Source organism: Castanea sativa, chromosome 3 (genome assembly GCF_040712315.1).
Source record: "Castanea sativa cultivar Marrone di Chiusa Pesio chromosome 3, ASM4071231v1".
NCBI classification, from domain to species: domain Eukaryota; kingdom Viridiplantae; phylum Streptophyta; class Magnoliopsida; order Fagales; family Fagaceae; genus Castanea; species Castanea sativa.
In genome coordinates this window covers 13271966-13287380 of record NC_134015.1, presented here as the reverse complement: position 1 = coordinate 13287380, position 15415 = coordinate 13271966, and the positions used below count along the sequence as shown (strand labels likewise).

At 33.1% G+C, this 15415-nt stretch overlaps 1 protein-coding gene across 1 annotated transcript; it reads left to right on the top strand.

The window, feature by feature from the left end:
- Window positions 1–1917: 1917 nt before the first annotated feature.
- Window positions 1918–13404, top strand: LOC142629727 (phytyl ester synthase 1, chloroplastic-like). The gene is made up of 13 exons (XM_075803767.1): window positions 1918–2477; window positions 2671–2722; window positions 4925–4980; window positions 6126–6284; window positions 6402–6503; window positions 7263–7357; window positions 7758–7879; window positions 7987–8095; window positions 9150–9283; window positions 11112–11481; window positions 12008–12121; window positions 12755–12843; window positions 12970–13404. Exons 1-13 carry the CDS (start codon window positions 2060–2062, stop codon window positions 13265–13267), a joined length of 2118 nt encoding a protein of 705 aa, XP_075659882.1. The 5' UTR covers window positions 1918–2059; the 3' UTR covers window positions 13268–13404.
- The last annotated feature ends 2011 nt before the right edge of the window (window positions 13405–15415 follow it).

The window sequence follows — 15415 nt, the reverse complement described above, 5'->3', positions numbered from 1 at the left end:
ATATTCTTTTAAATCATACAATTTAAGGATTCTGTGAACTTTTTCATGACTGTATTTCTTCGAAAGGCTAACTAAATTCAATTTAGAATTCCTCCTATATCCTCTTAAATCATAGATAATATTTCCTCCTATATCCTTTTAGATCAAATATAATATTTGGCTAAATTAGATCCACCAGTTCAAAACCTTATGTAAGTCTATCTTTACTTAACTTCTTTTACATTTTTTTTAAAAAAAGTTCAAAAATTTGGATTGCTTTTCATTAATGAATTGAGATTTTGGCTTAATTTTGTTTTCAAATGTTTTAATTCTTACAATTATTATTTTTCATGTGTAATATTAATAAATGTGTTCTTAAAGGCTAAAGTACAAGACAATTAGAAACATTATTCAAGTTGTATAAGTTAGGGTATTAACTATTTGAATAAAATCAACACTAAAACAGATGATTTAAATATCAAAATAAGACTTAAAAATGAAATTTCTTTTAGGTGTACAAATACAATTGAGTTTTTATATTAAGTTTGGAATTATTTATTTTAGGATAACCTTATTTATATGAGTATTAGAAAAGATTTAACTACTTGAGTTCAAATCACTTTCTTCATTAATAACTAAGGAAATATTAAAAAAAAATTAAGAAAAGTTTTTATTGATCATTTTAATTAGAGAAATTGTATATAAGGACAAATAAACAAAATTATGAATTTTATATAATAATAATAATAATTTATTTAGATAAAAAATTTTTTTAAAATTATGTAATAATAACTCATTTAGTTATTATTTCTCAAAAAAATATTCAAAGAAAATTTATGATTAAAGCCGTGCATTACACGAGACTTTCACTAATATATACATATTTTTTATTACGTGTTCTCTAAAAAAAAAAAAGAAGCGTTATGCACTAACAATGTCAAATTGTGTCAATTTGACAACCGAATATATTGCTTTGGCTCCCCAAAAAAAAAAAAAAAAACCTATTCCTCTTACACTTAATTATTATCAATATTTTAAGGGAAGGGAAAATGTGGTTATATTGTTTAGTTGGCTTTTGGCCTTTTAGTCTTTTGGAAGTCTTCAGCCTTTCCAAAACCAAACAACAAACAGACACTAATGGTTAGTATACACATTATTGCACGCAAAATACACGCAAAATATTTTTTTGAATAAGACAATTTGAATAGAAATGACCACTTCAATATACAATGTCAATTCAAAAACTGAATTAGGTATACTTTGTGTGTAATAAGGTAACATGTAATGACATTATTGAAAACAAAAAAAAATCTAACAAAGATTCTCCAAAAAAAAAAAAAATCCAACAAAGTGGCAGTCCCGCAATATACAACAAATGCAGGCCTAATTTAGGTCCAATCACCAAACGGTCCAAACCAGTTTCTCCCAGTTCAAAATATATATTACTTTAAAGCTTTAACAAAGAAGACAAGAACCATGACGTTGTCTCTTCCGTAACATCTGGGGAGAGAACTAGTGCCTGCACCCACATGAGCTAATTATTAATTCAGAATCTAAGCTAACATACAAGTTACAACACACAACTCTTCTAGAAGACTAAGCTAAACTCCATAAAATAAAAATAAATAAAAAACTAAATATTTGTTCTGGATTTTTCTCCTTTATATTGTCATTCTATATTTACCTTCTTATTTATTACCTGACTTTATACTTGCCAATGAATGTTATTCACACTTAATATTCCATATTTATTTAGTTTCCAAATTTGTTTCCCATTTTAGATGAGAACTAAAAGCTTATTAATTACATTTTGCATTCTGGGTTTGCTCTAAGAATTAAGAGAGCTTCATTTTAAAACCCCATTTTCTTTTTTATGTTGTGTACTCTGCGTTAAGCATATTAGGTGTGTGTGATTTAGTTTGTTTAGGGAACTTTGTAACTGGAAAAAAAAAATTGCATTTTATTTAAGCTGTACTCAAGTGCATATGTGTTCTTGAAAAGAGTTGAAAAGTTTTTCAATTGCTGAGTCGTGAATAGGAGTCTTGAACTCTTAATTGTATTTCCATTGCTTGTAGAGGCCATGGCATCATTTATAGGTTTCCAGGCATTGCCCTTTTTTATGTCAAATCCGAAGAATAAGTGTGGGAGTCAAGTGCAAGTGAGGAGTTTAAGTGGTGCTGATTCTACAGTGTTGTCCTCAGATTCAGTTGTGGTGAATGGAACTTCTATAGGTGGGGAGAGAAGGAGAGGTGGGACTTCAATTGATCAAGCAAATGGGCAGCTAAGGTCTAAAGTTGAGGAGAAGAGGAGGGTAGAGGATGATGCTTTGGAAACTTTGAAGCCATTGTGGGATGATGGGTATGGGACTGAGACTATAAAAGATTACTTTGATATAGCCAAAGACATTGTTAAGCCTGATGGCGGGCCACCACGGTGGTTTTCCCCCATTGCTTGCGGATGCCCTTTGAAGGATTCTCCAGTTCTTCTCTTTTTGCCTGGTAATGGATACCTGGCCATGTTGATCAGTTTTGTTCTGCACAGTGTGTTTAGGAAATATCTTAGTTTTCTTTATGTGATTTTGTTCCTTGATCTTTAATATGTTGTTTGGTGGGTTCAAACTTTAGAGATATTGTTAGTTTTTGAAAATTTAGATTGCAGGATGTTAAATTTTGTTGGTATTGATGAATGCAGGGATGGATGGTACTGGTTTGGGACTTGTTTTGCATCATACAGCTCTTGGGAAGTAAGTCATATTACCCTTTTGTCCATGATGCATGTGAATGTTTCTGTGTATGTTAGGATTAACACCTTTTTAACTGATCATCTCAATGATAATCAATTGATGTGGGAATCGTGAAGAAAATTTTTGTTAATTCAGTTTTGTTTTAAAGTCAGTTTTAGTTTATTAGTCTGTTGGATTTTATTTTAAATCTTTTTAGTTATTTAGGTGATAGAAAACTATTTAAATTCATAGAGTCAAAGTTATTTTTATAACTCAATAATTGGGATCTTCTAAGTCAATTAGAATCAGGGTATAGTCGTATAATCTATAAAGGTGTGCTATTGTAGTCCTATGGAGACTATTTTCAATTTGCTTGAATAATAAAATTATTTGTTGGGTTTTTCCTTCAAATGCTCGGTACTGATCCCAGGTGACCCTAGGCATAGATTCTTAGGTTTCTCTTTCTTGGTTTTGATTCCAAGCAAGTGTAACTATTAATTCCTAAGTTATTTTTATTTTCCTGTCCTCAAGTTTTATGTCACTTCAGTTTTAGTTTTGTCCTGACTCCTGTGTCAAAATTTAGTATTGAGCACATTGTTCTACAGCATCAATTTAAAATAAAATTCATTATTATTTATCAAAAACAAAAAATTCCCAATGGTGAGAACAGTTTAAACTTTATCATCAGGGAACATAAAATAGATACCCTCAGCCTTGCAAACATAGGAATTTATTGGTCTTTTATGAGATGATGACTCTATTCTAATAGGAAAAAAAAAAAAAACTAAATCAAGAATTGACTTCTAGAAGGTTTGGCTTTTGAGTTGCCTAAGAATAGCAAGAGTGGAATCACACTCGGTAGGATTGAACCTATGACATGGGGTTTTGAAGGCCCACTCTCTATTGAACTGAACTAAGGGTGCTTTAGGGCTTGTTTGGATCACCATGATTTTGAGTGATATCACTCAATTTTCATCACTGAGTTTCCAAAACAAGTGGGTCCTACCAAAATAATCTTGTTTGGCTTGGTTTTTGGGTGATGTTTCCATCACTTTTGAGTGATGGATGATGGAAACAGAATTTTGGTGTTTTCAGTTTCTAAAATATGAGTTATGATGGCAAAAGGTGAGTTATGTGACAAAACAAGAATTTTGGAGTTTTTGAGATAAATTGAGGTTTGAGTTATGAGTATAGAGTTATGAAAACTAAGTCATGGCTAAACCAAATGAGCCCTTATTATCACACCATACATTTTGTAACCCTAAGGTCTCCATCAAATTCCTGTAGAAATCTGAAGTGAAGATGTTCTCAGTGTTTCTGATTCTCATGGAAAGAAGTGTGTTGATTGGTATTTAAATCTATTTTGATCATTTTGCCATTGTCTTGAAAGAAAATTTTGACTTTTTTTCTTTGAGATAGTTGATCTCTGGGAGTGTCCTCAGTTCAAATAAAATGGCAATAGATTTGGCTAAGTATGCCAAGTCTCAAGCTTGTATTTGTGTTTAGTTTGAGGAGTGTCCTCAATTTCTGTGGCCGTTGGTGGCCTCTAACTTACATACTGTGTTATCACTTGCTTCGCTCTTTATTCAATGAAATTTCCTTCTCAATTCAAAAAAAAAAAAAAAAAAACCCTAATCTTTCATATTAAAAAATTTACTCTACTTTTATGCTGCATTATGTAACTTCTGTTGAGAATCTTTTAAATCTCATTTCACACAGATTCCATTCCTCTTGTTTGTATGCCATGAAAAGAAATTGAAGTTGAATTAGCAGAATGCCTGTCAAGCTTATATTAGCATTATCCTGGTTAGAGAAATATCATTATGCCTGAATTGATTCTGAATATTTATAGTCATTTTAAATGTAAAATTTACTTTTCAATGACACTCTACCTTAAAATGGCTTTTATGGCTTCACACTTGCTGTTGATGCTACCTAATGTGGTTAATTATATATATCCATTCTGTTTTGGCAAGGTGATAGTTGTGTCTTGTGTGACCTAATGAGAAAAATGGTCCTCCCCCCCCCCCCCCCCCCGCCCAAAAAAAGGAAAATAAAAGAGAAAGTTGTACACTTTTATTGCAGTTCAAAGTGTTTTCTCTATTACTTTCCTTTTTGGTTGCATCTGCAGTTGTGCACTATTTACAGTGACTATTGTGGAAACTTATCTGTGGGTATTTATTTTATGGTTAGCAACAATTTATATAACTTTCTTCAATGCAGGGCTTTTGAAGTCTGGTGCCTGCATATCCCTGTTCACGATCGTACACCATTTGAAGGTCTTAGTCTTTCAATCATAATCTCTCTCTCTCTGAGTGTGTGCATCAAAAAAATATAGTTAGTTATTTATGAATTTCAATTGCATTGTTGATTCATTGAAATGATAGATTATGTCTCTACCTCTTGTAGCTACTAGGCTATCATATGGAACTGTAACTAACTTGATAAACAACTATAATTCATTAATTGTAAAATCTTTGTTTAAACAGAAATGAAAGACTCCATTATTCATTTATTGCTAGCACCTTTTATTCAAAGCTGCCCATTTTTTATGTATATATACTCAATTAGTCCTCACATGAATTATAGGGATTTTGACGGTAACTTATGGTTGAATACAACATGCCAATTATTCATTATGAAGTTTTTTTTATATATATTGAGAAAAAATTTTAAGAGCTCTGGCCTTGGTGCAGGGGCAAGTGCCTTCCACCAAAAGTGACAATTCGCGAGTTTGAATACGAGAATTAGTCTCTCCAAAAAATTAGAGGGTAGGGCTGCCTATCCTGACCTCTCCTTGACCTTGCAAAAGTGGGAGAACCTTTTATATTAAGCAAAGTTTTGGATAATATGAGTTAGTGATAGTAATTACAACAACAATAACAATAGAAAGAACATAATTTGTCTATTGATATGATGCCCTAGTCCCAATACTTTGGGGTTGGCACAAATCCTCAATAAGCTAGCCCAGGTTAGCTTCATGATTGAATTAGCAAAGTTAAAATTCTTATTGGGATGTACATGCCTCTTCACATGTTTGAATTAAAAAGTATGGCGGGTTTGTTTGTGGGTAATGGTATCTAAGATTAGCAAGTTGGTTTGTTAGGAGCTTCTTCACTTGCCTATGGGCTCCTTAGTGCGAAGACAACATAGGGTGGCATCTCCCAAGTGAAGTTGAATTAATCAAATTTCATCATATTCTATGTTAATTTAGTCACAAAATTGATTTTATTATTCCATTTTAGATATTTGAGATCATTATTTTCTAACAGAATCTGTAGAAATTTCCTACACAGTGATCAAATATTTCCGGTCTTTAATGAAAGTGTTGTGTGCCTGTTCTTCACATGTGGCTGGGTTTGGTTTATCCTTTAATTTCCTAGATATTGTAATTTATAGTTCAGTGTTTTTTGGTTGTGTGAAGGGCTGGTAAAACTTGTAGAAGAAACTGTGAGGTTTGAGCACGCTTCATCTCCACATAAGCCAATTTATTTGGTGGGGGATAACTTTGGAGGATGCCTAGCACTTGCTGTTGCTTCTCGCAATCCTGCAATTGACCTAGTTCTGATATTATCCAATCCAGGTTAGATTCCTCATAAACAGTTCATTTTTTTTTTAATAAATATAATCATGTATATTTCTGGTTGATGATTAATGGTTATCATTTGAGAAATCCTGACCTTTTGGTATTTTATTTTAGCAACATCATTTGGCAGGTCTCAGCTGCAGCCACTGTTTCTTCTCCTGGAGGCTATGCCCGATGGACTGCACAGTGCAGTTCCCTATCTTAGCTCTATTGTGGGTACCGATCTGTCCCCATCATTTCTACTTGTAGAGTTCTTCATTGTGTGCAAAAATTGGATAAATTATTGCTAATTTAACAAATTCACTATGGCTTATGACTTAGGAATAACGCATATTAAGTAATTAATTACTATGGTCTAATAAATATGAATTCCATTGATGTGATCTTTAGTTCTTCTATTATGAGCTATAAGTCGATTTTGATAGCAATTCTTTTTTCATATTATTGCTATCTTGATCATAAAAACTTAATCATCTAAGTTTATTTCAGTATTCATAAACTTAAAAATGATTAATTTGAATGAAGTACTTTTAAATGTATATTTTATGACCTTTAGTTTTGTCTTGCTACTATAAATACTCACAGTTGACCAAACCAAGGGAAAAACACGGGTTGAACTGCATTTTAATCCTTACTGGCCTAATCTATTGAATAGGTAGCAAATGCTTGTTTAACTTGTGAAATTTCAGCCATTAATTTATATGATAATGTAATGTCTATGTTATATATATATCTTGTCTCTGCAGCCTTTGTTTGTCCACCTCTTCCTCTTGTGAGTGCTTCTACACCATGGTTAACATAGATTAACCTAGGTTGTCTTCTACTGTAAATGAATTTTATTTTGTTGAAATCAGCTCTATAAAACTTGCATCATTATTACTTTTACAGTTTTAATGTGTTTTTATAAGCTATCAGTTGTTGCAGTCCCAAATTTCTTGATTTCTGATATATCATTGTCTACTTTCATGACATTAGGTGATCTAGTGAAGATGGCAGCGGCTAATATTGAAAGCATGCTTCCTCCTGAGCAAAGATTTGAAAGGCTGTATGGGTTGTTACCATATCTTTCTGTAAGGAGTGCTTGCCAATTGATTTTTTTCCCCTTTTCCCCCTTTGTGTTTTATAAATTAATTTCTTTCCTTCTGCTTAGAATTTTTACTATATTCAACTAGGTTTTTTTTTTTTTTTTCCAAAATGTTGTTTAGTTGTGAACTTTTTAGTTTCCATTTATTCAAGTTCTATAATGATTTGACGAGTTATGGCAACAAAAATCCTTTTATCTACTGTTCTATATCTTGTTCATGGATTTTGTTTTGTCTAGTCTAAGACTCTTAAGTTGATTCCTCATTTCTTTGGCCTTACAATTTTCCTCCCTTTCTTCCTTCTTTTCTTTTAAAGTTGAATTAATTCCTGAAGTTGTCCAATGTCAGATGTCAATATGAATCTTACTTCACTCCATTTGGTTGTCAGGATTTTGTTGATATTATACCAATGGACTCTCTTCTTTGGAAGCTGAAGCTGCTGAAATCAGCTGCTGCTTATGCTAATTCCCGTCTCCATTCTGTTAAAGCTGAAGTTCTTGTGCTATTTAGGTTTTTCCTCTCTCTATCTAATTACTAGCTAGATTTTATTGCTTAGATACTATTACAGTGGTAACACTTAATTGATTATTAAGATTGATGATATATTTTCATTTTAGTGGCAAGGATAAAATTCTTCCTAGTAGAGATGAAGCTGAACGACTTAAGAACTCATTACAAGATTGTGTTGTTCGTTACTTCAAGGACAGTGGGCATACCCTTTTATTGGTACGTGAAAATATGTGCATGCATCGTATAACATCATATTTAGCCCATAAGATCCCTTTCAAGTTAGAAAAGTTTCTGATGACATCAAGATTTGCATGAACATTGACTTAGATAGATACTCTGAATCATATTGGTCAGCTATTTAGAGTCCAAGCCCCTCCATAGCTTCCTAGGACTTTTCCCTACCTAGGCAATGTGAGACTTAGTCAAGATTTGGTTCTCTCACCTCACCCCACTTAAGAAGTCTTTTGGCCTTTGAGTCCCCATTATCTACCTGACAGTATGATGGGTAGGGAACACAGGGACGTGTGGCCCTTTAAAGGGGGTTAGATTGTGGGGACCCAAAAGACCTCTTAAGTGGGGTAAGGTGAGGGAGAACTAAATCTTGGCTGTCTCACATTTTCTAGGTAGGGGAGGTCATAAGCCTTATATGGAGGGCCTTGGACTCTAATTGGCAAGAGGCTTTTTAAAACCTTGAGGAGTAAGACTCTGTGTCACTCCCAAAGAGGATGACATCTTGCCATAGAAGAGTTGGGGTGTGACAAAATCTATGACAATATATATTTATTCTTGCCATATTGATACTTGATACTAAGGGCCCAATTCAAAGCAAAACTTGAAAATTTTGATGATTGAGCAGAAACTTAACGTTGAAGATCAGTAGGTGGTAGAAATACTGGTTTCTCCCAAGTTTAGGTTGAACTAAATGGTCACGTACTTTATGTTGGAAAACCATCAGTCCAAAACCTTCAGCTATCAGGAAGTGGGTCAACAATATATATCAAGCACACACTAGCAATTTATACCCTCTTTTAATTTTATGTAAACTGTAAATTAATTTCTTGTCTGCTTCATTTTGATAAACAACTTTATGATTGGTCTTGGCCTTTTATGTTTAATCTAAGGTTGGTCATACTTGTTGGCCTGTGCTCTGTCGCTTTAGGAATCTCCATGCACATAATTTTTCTGTTCTTTGTGTGCAGCTATACTTACTCTTTTCTGCTATTTTATTGTGGGAAAACAATTGACTGCACTGTTTGCTGTCATGGTGCAGGAAGATGGAATTAGTTTGATGACAGTTATTAAGGGAACTTTCAAATATCGTTGTGCAAGGAGGCTTGATATTACCTCAGATTTTCTTCCTCCTAGTATGACCGAATTCAAATATCTCAGTGATCAAATAACCAAGTAATTCATTAGATCTATATGTGTGTGTGTGTGTGTGTGTGTGTGTGTGTGTGTGTTACTATGTATGTATGTATGAATTCTTGTGGGTATAACTCTCATGAATAAGTGACACTCAAAAGGCAGAAAAGTGTTTAAGATGAAATTGGTCATTCCAAAACAAATTGTTCACTTTGCTTATTCCATTATATGTGTTAGGTTCATATTTTATTTGATTGGCAAATCCAATGATAAAAAACACTTTACTTGTATTTGGGTAAATCTAAGTGAGTTCAAGACGATCATAACAAGTGGTTATGTTGAAAACATGAAGAATACTCAAGAAAAGCTAAATCTGCAGGTCCTAATACCTCCTCAATGATCTATCGAAATTTAATAAAGCACGATACCTCTCGATCTATCGAGCTACGGGATTTTTGATATAGCCTGCAACGTTTTATTCTAATTGGCTATTTGTTTATTGGTTTGTGTAAACCTAATAAGACTAGGAGAGCAAACCTTATTGGAATAGGAGAGCCCATTCAAAAGGCCCATTAAACTCCTATTTAAATAAGGATGTGGAGAAAGAAAACCTTAACCCTAGAAAGTTTCATAAGGTTTTCTTTTTGACACCATAGCCTTTTCCTACAGAAGAAAGAGATATTGCAACGTTTCTTGTATACCTGTGAATTTTGTAAGCAAGCAAAATCATTAGCACCAATATTGAAGATCTTTTTGGTGTTTCTATGTGAAGCTGCTGTAAATCAATTACAACAATCAAAGGGTTGCTGTGGAGTTAGTCATATATTTGGATCCATGCAAAAGAGTTAGTCATGTACTAGGATCTGTGCATAAAGAGAAGTTTCTACAAGATCAAGTCCAATTGGGATTGGTGTAAAGATTCAACTGTAGGTTGGTATTTTAAGATAGTCCAGGGTAGTGGTAAGATTCCTTATACTTGTGATTACTTGTTCTTGATTAGTGGATTTTTGAGAGTGGTGACCTGAAATTCAAGTTGAAAAGCACAATAAAATCTGTGAATATGTATAGGTGTTAGAGACTGGGATGATACTGTAAATACACTCTCATGTTCATGTTTAGGTCAATTATAATGAATGATATAGCATGTGTGGTAATGCAGTCATGGGGTCATGGGGCCCTCACCTACCCTCTCTAGCAACCCCTAAAACTGTTGGCTTCATTTTATGATCATGCATCAGAAATAGGCCCACAATATTAAACCAAACATATGATTGAGGGAAAAAAACATTTGTTCCCTTCTTGCAATCGATAAAAATTATGCTTTGTACATCTCCCATTCCCCTCTCTTATCATCACTTTTCTTTCTGCTTTACATGAAATCTAACTCTTATTCCACTATTTTTCACTTAAATTCTAACATTGCAGAGCCAAAGTAGCGTGTCCAAGACTTGACATCAATTTATTTTGCTTATCTGATCTTTTCATCGTCACCATCACCATCATCATCTTTTGTTTTGAGAAAAAGCTTTTAGTTTTTTTTAATAGTGTACACAAATGGTCAAATTCCATTTATGCTGATTAGTTCTATTATTGCTTGTATATATGATGACATGATCTCACACACTGAGAGTAGACAATTTACAGACTGAAGAAATCACCTATAGTTATTTTCCTGTAGTTTCATAATTTGAACCAACTTATTGATAAGAACCTCGGTCTAAAACCCTGATTGGGCAGACTGTGAACTGCAAGCAACTAGTCCTACTTGTCTTTGGGCTTTGGTTGCCCTGCAGCCTGTTTAAGTTGATTCTATCAGATATCCGTGGCCTTGATAAAATGAAGATTGATATTAAAATTGCATTAATGGTAGGTTGTTTCGCGTTGCTACTGATCCGATACTGTTCTCAACTTTGGAAGATGGAAAGATAATGAAAGGTCTTGTGGGCGTTCCAAGTGAAGGTCCTGTGTTATTAGTTGGTTATCACATGTTTATGGGACTGGAACTCCCTTCACTTGCTGAAGGATTCTTAAGGGAGAAGAACATTATGATTCGTGGCTTAGCGCATCCCATGTTGTTTTCGAGGATGTTTGAGAGTTCATCTTCTGAATTTTCTATAATTGATTGGGTGAAAGTGTTTGGTGCAGTACCTGTTACTGGAAGCAATTTTTTCAAATTGCTTTCAACAAAATCACATGTGCTTCTTTATCCTGGTGGGGCACGTGAGGCTCTGCATTACAAGGTCTGTCAAGTTCCTTGTGTTTCATTTCACCTGCTTTACTGCAACTAAAGAACAATACATTTTATAACTATCAACTATTGTACTCATAAATCTGCTTTATCATTTACTTTCCAAATTTTTATCTTGTCTTGCTTGTACGAGTGAAACAATATAAAGTCGTCTCCAACAGCTCTTACTGGTTGTGGCCGTCTGTTCATTTATTTCTGAATGTTATAAGCAAGGCAGATTGCAGGGACATTCAATCCATTTGTCAGTTTATAATTGGAAGTAATCACCTAATGTACACTCTGTTGTTGCCATGGTTCACTAAAGTTATATGCAAGGTAGATATATTTGTTACACTAATACGTCTTCAACCTTTGTTTGTGTGAGTAGTCTGTCATTGAGAGAGGATTTAAATGTTATTAGAGGTCCTTGTTGCCCTAAATCTTTGTTTTTGTTTAGCAAGGGCTATATCTATATATCCATATCTATATATATTTGTCTAAACTTTATTCCAACAGTTATGGTACTTTTATATTGCTAGGGAGAAGAATACAAGTTATTTTGGCCTGACCAGCAGGAATTTGTGAGAATGGCAGCAAAGTTTGGGGCCACAATTGTACCATTTGGAGCCGTGGGAGAAGATGATATAGCAGAAGTAAGTTTGTGCTTTTGCGCATCTAACTAGTCCTATGCTTTTAGTATAAGAGCCTCTTTCTGATGGTGAAATATTAATATGTTTTGCATCTTATGTTTATATCATCGTTTTTTCTCTTTTTTCCTTTTTTATGTTTTCAAAATTTATACTTTAGAGATGAATGTTTTTAAATGCTACTTTTATGGTTTTTTTGACTTTTCGTGAAGGTTGGGAGTTTGAATTCCAGAGTATAGGAATGAGCTTGGTTATGGTTAACTAAAGGGATTAAGATGGTACTCACTACAGAACAGAAAGTTAATTATACATGTAGTGAAAGAAAGATCAGTGAGGTCCATAATCATGGACCAGCTTGAACACTAATCAAATACAAGGGAATAAAACCTGGAATTTTGGGTTAACTACAAAAATACACTGTAGTACTACTACTCTGACGGTTGGAAAGTAATGAATTTTTTTTAATAATTCTAAAATGCACAATTTAATATATATATATATATATACACACACACATATTTTACAAAATTGACTTTGAAAAGCACCCTCATATTGTTTTTCTCTTTTATTGAGCTTGATATTGCAATTAACATCCTACTTGCTTTGGGTTTGTGCTTTTATGTTTATCAACCATGGCAGATGCTTCTTGATTACAATGATCTAATTAAGATCCCAGTGGTTAATGGTTTAATCAGAGAAGCTATCAGCCAAAATACGATGAAAGTGAGGTAATTACTCTCCCAAGTAATTATATAATTTTATTACAATTGTACTCCTGTAAAATTCCAAAAACTAGAGATGTTTGCCACTTTTCAATTATAGGATCTAATGATGGAATATGCTTGGATTTTTAGGGATGAAACAAAGGGGGAGGTTGCCAACCCAAACCTCTTTTATCCATTGATGGTACCCAAGATACCTGGCCGCTTCTATTATTTGTTTGGGAAGCCCATAAAAACAAAGGGTAGGGAAGATATTCTGAAGGACAAACAAGTTGCAAACCAATTGTACTTGCAGATAAAAGCCGAGGTTGAACGCAATATGGCATTCTTGATTGAGAAGCGGCAGGAGGATCCTTATAGGAGTATTGTTGATAGAACATTGTATAAAGCAATTCATGGTCCAATTGAAGTTCCAGCATTTGAGACCTAAAAAATGGTTTTGAGAGGTATATTGTTGTCTTAAATTCATTCAATTATTTCTTTTTTTCCCATGGAAAAAGGATAAGGTACAATGTCATTTTTGTTCTCAATAAAGGCTATAGCTATAGACCAAATTCTAAGTTGCAGTCAGTGTCTGATGCGTAACACTATAATATCAACCTTTGAGACACCTCTATGCACAATTGCACACCACTTGAGAAGACATATTCCAGGATGCATATTTTTTTTTTTCAGTTGAAGACTGTATATTTTCTCCAAAAAAAAAAAAAAAAATACTGTTTATGCAGTATACGCCACTTTTTTTTCTTAACACAAAATCAACCAAACTCTAGTCTGATCTCAAAAGTTATCCATAATCATATTTAATAAAAGCAGTTATCTTGCGAAATTCATTCTCTACTCTAGGAACAGAATGTATAGCTTTAAAGTTTGATTCGTACTTGTTCTGGTTTTCCTTCTGTATAAAATTAAATTTAGTCAATTTTGGTCCAAAGCGGAGATTGTGTCTAATAAATCAAGGGTCGCGCTAACAATCCAATTAAAGAAAGTTTTTATGGAAAAAAAAAAAAACAATTAATGTTTTGACAACTTTTTTCATTTTCTATAAGAGAAATGATATGTTCACAACATTTTTACAACATTTTTACAACAAATTTTCTATAAACGTGATGTTAAAACTTTCCTAAAATGGATTGTTAATCAATGCCCTAAGAACACTCGTTAGCATTTTCCATAAATCAAATCAGAACACCATGTCTAGTTGTTAACAATTTTGATCTGAAAGCTGGGGTTTATTGAATGAGTTAACTAATGGTTGCACTTCCTAGAAAATTAAAGTTGAACCTATGAATCATATTCAAGTTAAGAACAAGCAACACCATATCTCCCATTGATCAAGTCATCCCTAACGGAATGAGGGTTCTGCATGATTTTACTAGAAGTCTCCCCTTCAAGTCTTCAGCTCCTTCTCCATCTTCTAGCTTCTCTGGCAGAGAAAGTTCTTCCTCAGACAGTGGATCAAGTTGAAGCAATGGCTGCTGTCAGAGCTCTTACTTTTGCTCGAGATTGGCATGTAACACCTCATAATTTTATTACTAATTTATTTCATATACATAAATTAAAAAGGAAGCTCACAATTAAATGGATTTAATTGATTTGGGTTCAAGATATTTAAATAAGATAATTATTATGGAACAAGAAGCCCAAGTGAGATAGCATAAGTTAATATATGGGTTTTGATAAGCTTAAAAATTTTAGCATTTTATCTCTAGAGCTATACTTATCTAACTATTAATAACAGATTTCATGTTTGAGTTTCATTATTTTGCGTACTAAATTATTTTCATACAAATTCTTAAACTCTCTAAAATACCCGTATTTTTTTTAATTAAATAATTTTAAATTTAAAAACATAAACCGGTTGTTTCTCAAAAATAAATAAATAAACTAGTTAAAAGAGTAATTTACAATTTTTTAAAAAGTTCATAAGTTTTAGACTTTTAAACTTTTATCAATTCTCACATAAAGAAAAATCTTAAAAATTAGAATACTATCTCTATCTCACTTTTAAACATTATTTTACTGTATCCAAAATAACAAATAAAAAAGAGCCTTAAGTATAGTATATAAATAAGAAGTTTCTCCTCTTTTAGCGGCACCACATGATTGATTTTATGCTTGTTTCTTTGTTGCCGTAATTTTAGAAAGTTGGAATTATTCATATTTGTCCCCACACTTATAGAAAGAGACATGGGTCTCAGGGTCTGTACATGAATTATTTTGGTACCTAATAGAGAAATAGGCATTGGCTTTATCAATCTAGTCTTGTCACTATGTTAATTGAAAAAGGTGTCATATCAATCTAATCTTGTCACTATGTTATCATATATTTATGAGAGGTGCTACGTCCACAACATTTTTACGATATTTTTACAACAAAATATAGGTGGTTAGTTGTTATTGGTTCAAATTTGAATCTAACACTAAGATTACTTTTTTGCCCCAACAATAACAACCAGTAACATCCTGCCACTTAGGATTTGTTGTAAAAATGTTGTAAAAATGTTGTGAACATATCATTTCTCTATATTTATATTTATAATAGACCTGACGAAGTGCATGGAATGGTCCTCCGTAG